Source organism: Hesperophylax consimilis, chromosome 11 (genome assembly GCF_061612785.1).
Source record: "Hesperophylax consimilis isolate HC1 chromosome 11, BYU_Hcon_1.0, whole genome shotgun sequence".
Classification (NCBI taxonomy): Eukaryota; Metazoa; Arthropoda; class Insecta; order Trichoptera; family Limnephilidae; genus Hesperophylax; species Hesperophylax consimilis.
This window is the reverse complement of record NC_142846.1, coordinates 19,453,752-19,459,969: the sequence shown is the minus strand read 5'-3', so window position 1 is coordinate 19,459,969 and position 6,218 is coordinate 19,453,752. Positions and strand designations below refer to the sequence as shown.

The following is a 6,218-nucleotide window of genomic DNA, read 5'->3' as shown; positions in this document are numbered from 1 at the left end:
CTATCGGAACATATGCTTATGTTTTTATTCCTGTACCCAATACGTATATTCTCCAGTGCGCAGGCCAAGATCACTTTCATCTCAGCTTGAAACACAGTACAGTGTGTTTCTAGAGGTATACTGAGTTCCAGGGGGGTATAACTCCGAGAAAAAAGTGGGTCAGAAAAAAAAGACACGGTAATCTCTATGGGTGACTTGTGACGTATATTTTCCACAAACCAATACGAACTTCATGCATGTTTATAGGCCGCTGTCACGAACTTCATGCATGTTTATAGGCCGCTGTCATTGGCCGATTTTAGGCTAGCCAATGGGTTGGCTCCGAATGAGAATTATATTGTCTATGGTTACGCCTTTTTTATAGTTTCTATCCTAGTCGATGGTGAGTATGTGTAGTAGTGACGTATATTTTTCAGTTACTGACTTTTATCTATGGCAAACATTAGGACCCATGTGCTCAGTACTAAAAACCCGAAGATATTGATCTAGTGAGTGGTTCATTTATGCTGAGTTCCCTCTTGGATCCCTGCAGACAGACTCCGGCCCCTGTTCCCTCCTCCATCTTGGACCCATCTGTGAACCAGATTAGTTCCTGTATGGAGGTAGAACCTGGAACCGTGTCCCATTCCTCCCTTGTGGGGTAGGTCACCCCAGTCTGAAGAAGTATTCGGCTTGTTTGCCATCCTGCTTCATTCCAGCTGTCAGGCAAATTGCCCTCAGTCTTGTTCCAATTTCTGTATGATTGTTTTTGGGCAGCTCACCTCTCCATTGACCTTTGCATTGTAGCCTGTAGGCTGCCGCCATCGCCGCCCCCTCTATTTCTAGGTTTAGTGGGGGTAGGTTCAGGAGCACTCCCATGGCTAGTGTTGGAGTGGTTCGCATAGCGATTCCTCTGCATGCGAGTCCCTGTATGTGATTGAGTGTGACCATCACTGTTTTAAGTGTTGTTCTCCACCAGACTAGGGCTGCATGCATGATCCTTGGTTTTACAACGGGTGTGTACAGCCATCGCATCATTTTAGGATTGAGTCCCCACGTTCTGCTGCAGATCCGCCTAGTTGCCCACATTAGAGAACATGCCCTTCTGCCCACAGATTCCACCTGGTTTTTCCAGCTCAGTTTGGAATCTATAATGACTCGGAGGTACTTAACCGTGTTCGAGGGTTCAAACTCCTTTCCATTATTTTTATAAAATTACACATACCCACCCATCAGTTCATAGATCATAAGCGCATCGTTTGATCGACGGTGTAGTGCTGACGAGCTGGACCGATGGTTCTCGTACGCAGCGCTTAGTGATTCACACGCTGCTGACCATCTGCTTTGCACTACAGCTCTTAATGAATTCACCTATATATTTCCGTACACAACCAACATACGCGTCACTATTTCCAGCCTTACAGCACACATAAAATAAAAACATTATATTTTTACAAAGTAATATTTATTCCATAATTTCTTAAGTTAAAATGTCTTTAGTGAAATAATAATAAATTATTTTGCTCATTCCCGGGCCTACATTACTTCTAGTAATTCCATATTTGACATCAGCCAACAACAATTCTGGCTTTTTTTTACCATCACAGTTTTCATAAGCATTCATTAGATTTTTGGGTGTTTTATATAAGGAAACGATGGCCACCGCCTTCTCAACAGAAATGCCCTTCAGTTGTAATAACTGTTTTATAAACAGATCTTTTACAGCAAGTGACTTTGATTTTGAAGCCATCGTGTTGAAACTGTTGAATTCCATCAGTCTTAAATTATTTGGAGAGATATTTGTGTTTTTGTTATTACTGCATAATGCAATCAGTCTTTTATTCTGAAATTAAATAAAATTTCATTAACCCGTAATCTAGTATGTATTAACATTGTTATGGACTGAAGAGAACTGCCGACTTTGGATCAGGAAGTGTCACCAAGAACTGAAGATGAGTGGGGCCTATATCCAAAGTTGAACTAAAGAAGAAGGATCTAATATTTGGTTGAATACAGATTTTTCTATAAATATTATCAACATAACATACCTTATAACAATCTTCCATATTTTTGGTCATCATAGCAAGAAATTTAATGGACCCTGATAAGGATGGAGTGAAATGTGTCGTAAACCCATCTTGAACTCTAGTATTCGTAACAGCTTGCATCAAAGAAGACATAGGAAGCCCTGTGCGTTGGTTGTTGCCATAACTCTCAACTAAGTATATAACATTAGGCACCCCGCATTGCTTTAATCTAAATTTCTGTTCGTGAAAGCGGCCATCTTTGATGCTGCCGGACAAATCATCTATTCGTTTTCTTTCGACTATATGCGGAAGCACCAACTCTTTGCTGGTATTGCGGTGTCGAGCAACCCATGCGAAATCTCCAACTTTAAGATGTCTCAGTTCATACATAATCATGTTGTATTTGTTTAGTTCCATGATAGTAGCGTCATCTTTTTTTGATGCCCTAAAAATTAGACCATATAAATTTCCTTGTGTTTACGTACTGCCATGGTAAATAAAAACACAGCGTCTTCCATGAGTCAAGGAAGACAATTTATTTACCGTGGCAGCGTACATGTGTAGCATTTTCAAAATTGAAACTGAAGTATATGGTGTGTACTGTGAAAATTATCAAATTGTAAAAAAAAATCTTACAAAAATACATACAAGCGAAAGTACCTTCCTATAATACAGGATGTCCGGTAGTAGAGTGTGTTAACTTCGCAAGGTGATTCTGCATCCCATCCAAAAATAATTATTTTCCCATACAAACAATTTGACTTTTTTTTACCTAGAAACTACCATAAAAAAATTGGAATTTCGAAAAAAATTATTTTCCTTTTTTATTAAATCACCAAATTAAAATCACCCCCTGAAGTTAGAGCACTTTACCGCTGGACACCCTTTATATTATTGAAACAGATGATTATTGCGTAAAATTTTTTGGAATAACTTTGGTAAAACCTCAAATTGTAATATTTAATTATTGAAGACAATATTAGCGATTTCTAAACGAAAATCTGAAACAGAAAAGGATGCGGTCACATCTAGGACTCGAACCCAGGACCCTTGCCTTGCCGGGGCACTGCTCTACCACTGAGCTAATGGGACCCTATCTCCTTCGGTCATATTTAACTGTATCATACTTCGAATATGAACTACCAACATTGTCTTCATTTTTTCACCGCACATTTTTTATTGGTAACTATCTTTATGTATGATCGCAAGATTCAACCCAAACTAAATGCAATCTAGACAGCGTCTTTTAGATAAACCTATCTTATTTTTTTTATTTTAGTTTTATTTTATTTAGTTATTCCAAAAAATAAATATTCATCCTAGACTTGCAGAAAAGTCAATAGATGTCGCACATTAAAATAAAAAAATAAGATAGGTTTATTTAAAAGACGCTGGCTAGATTGCATTTAGTTCGGGTTGAATCTTGCGATCATACATAAAGATAGTTGCCAATAAAAAATGTGCAGTGAAAAAATGAAGACAATGTTGGTAGTTCTTATTCGAAGTATGATACAGTTAAATATGACCGAAGGAGATAGGGTCCCATTAGCTCAATGGTAGAGCAGTGCCCCGGCAAAGCAAGGGTCCTGGGTTCGAGTCCTAGATGTGACCGTATCCTTTTCTGTTTAAGATTTTCGTTTAAAAATCGCTAATATCGTCTTCAATAATTAAAATTTTTGATTCAGTAGAAAGAAAATTTCAGTTTTAATCTTGGCATGTTAAGTTACATTGTATATTTTTTCATGGGTAGCAAATAATTAAATATAATTTTGATTATAACATTCAGAAAATGATGTTCAAAGTCACTGCTTTGAACTGCGGTGAAGGTTGTAATAATGGGGAGAGATTCTTGCAAGAATCTTTCCTTTTGAAAAAATAACGCAATGGAGCTCTCAGCAGCCATAAATATTGCATAAAATCTGCTTTTTAGATAAGATAAAGATGATTTAAAGAAGTGAAAAGTCTTTTTATTTTAAAAAAAGGGTAGGTAGAATTCGAAGATGAAAATATTTTTCAGCAGGTAAAAGAATTCATATTCAAAAAAGCCTCACCCGCTAATCTCTTGTTTATCAACAAGTAAAAGGACGTCAAAGCTTTGAGGAGCAAATTCAAAAAATTTGTCAGCTTCTATAATATGAACATCCTCAGAATCTTGGCAGCTGCTAAGTTCAAAATCATTATCAATTTGTGCTTTTACGGATGTGGTTTGTTTTGTTTTATCGCCGGGACCAATAACTTCAACTGAAATAGGTTTCTGTAAAACGATTCCATAATCATCAGATGGATTTTGTTTATCACTTTCCTGTATAAGTTGTTGGGCTAAAATTCGTCCATTATCAGTTAAAGAATAATTCATTACCTTCTTTCTTTCTTTTACGACAAAACCTTTACTAATTATAGTTTTCATGTTTGACCAGCCGCTGTAAAACGATCCAGGCTTCGGCTTGGTCATTGATTCGTCACAGTATTTATGGGCTTGAAATTGTAAATCACTTTTTGTCATTGATTCTATATTATTTTCAAGGTTTTTATACAACGTAACTAAAATAGCGTAGGCCCCTGTTCGGTAACTCGGAACATAACTAGTTTTAAGTTTTTTATTGCTTGGAGGAGTTTTGGAAGGTGATTTCTGGGGTAAGGGTCGTTTTGTCGGTTTTAGAGATGTTTCTAAATCATCTGTAGTTTGTTTTGATTCAACTGGAATCAGATTGTTGTGTCGATTTAGTTTACTGTTTAGAATTTGGCATAAATTTTTGCCAAATCCTTTTAAGATGGCACATTCTGATCCTGAATTCAATACCAAAGGATATTTTTGAATTGATTGTAAAGCAATTTTGAAAGTGTGCTGAGTTTTGCTTTCATTTTTGACAGCTGTCATGAGCAATTCTTGAATCCACATTTCAAACAGCGGGTTAGGGCACTTCAACTGCACAGTCATACGTTTTGGTTCCATTTTTATAGGACTATTTTTACCCCAAAATAAAATAACAAGTGTATTTCTGATGCTTCACAGAACAAGCGGCAGGTATAAGTGGGTATCACAAATAAACCACTCCTGTAATAAGCGTAAATAAACCGTAATAACTAAACCATGCAAATACCCTATAATCCATAAATAAACCACTCGCATCCCTATTATTGCCTATAATAAACCATTCTCATTATGGGGTGTTGGCATAAATCAAAAAATAAAGCATAAACCACTAACGCAACGAGCAAATAAAAGAAAATAGTAAACATAAATAAACCAACCATAAACCATTCTACCATAAATAATACGCTCAAGCCAAATAAGTTTAAAAATTAAATAGTTAATACTATTTTACGTATTCTACCATAAATAATGAGACTCATTAGACGCTAAATGCACGCAAAACAAACCTCTACTGTCATGAACTAATGAATCAGTTCGCTATGAATTTGGAGAATGCTCAGGGTTAGGTTATAACATTTTATTGGTAGGTATTTGAAACACGCTTTGTTTACTTCTATGCTTTTTTTGACGTTCACCGCGTTCACCGCTCCATCGCGTTTGTCCAAGTCCGCCATTCTTTTTTTCTGTGGCGTGTGTAAATGGCCTCAAATCTCAAATGAACTTAAAACTCCATGTACCGTGTGAGTGGTTTATTCAGGTTTATTTATACCGTACTACTAAGTACTAAACTTACTTCTGTGTTACTGAGAATACGAAAATAAAACAAACTCGAATTTAGACAAATAAATCGCGTATATAATATTAAATATATTGCGTATTGAGACATCTGTTCCAAGTGTTGCAATTTCTTGTTTTCGTTGAACAACTGAACACCGAAAATAACATGTATTTACGGTACTTTCGCCGTTTCGCAACTTTGAATAAGACTTTGCCGTTAACGGCAAACTCTTCCGTTCCGAATGTTTTGCGTGGTGCAGAGGTATCTGCAGCACAATTGGCTTCGGTGCATCAAAAATTCGTATCAACCATTCCTATAAACCCCGAACACCCCATACTCGCCGACGAGAGCCATGCTAAATTACAGTTGTGCTATACCTGCTTGAAGTGCAATTACAGGAATATGAAGTATATTTCCAAACAGGCGTACAAGAAAGGCGTGGTCATTGTGAAATGTGATGACTGTAAAAACAACCACCTCATTGCTGATAATTTGAACTGGTTCACCGATATGGGAGATAATAAGAACGTCGAAGACATCCTGCAAGCCAAGGGTCAAA

At 36.9% G+C, this 6,218-nt stretch overlaps 1 protein-coding gene across 1 annotated transcript; it reads right to left on the bottom strand.

The window, feature by feature from the left end:
- Positions 1-1,455: 1,455 nt before the first annotated feature.
- mus81 (mus81 structure-specific endonuclease subunit) lies at positions 1,456-6,013 on the bottom strand. The gene is made up of 5 exons (XM_089637564.1): positions 5,968-6,013; positions 5,493-5,564; positions 4,058-4,325; positions 2,028-2,451; positions 1,456-1,822 (listed from the first exon to the last, which is right to left on the bottom strand). The coding sequence occupies exons 1-5, from the start codon at positions 6,011-6,013 to the stop codon at positions 1,460-1,462; spliced, it is 1,173 nt and encodes a 390-aa protein (XP_089493690.1). The 3' UTR covers positions 1,456-1,459.
- Between the last annotated feature and the right edge of the window lie 205 nt (positions 6,014-6,218).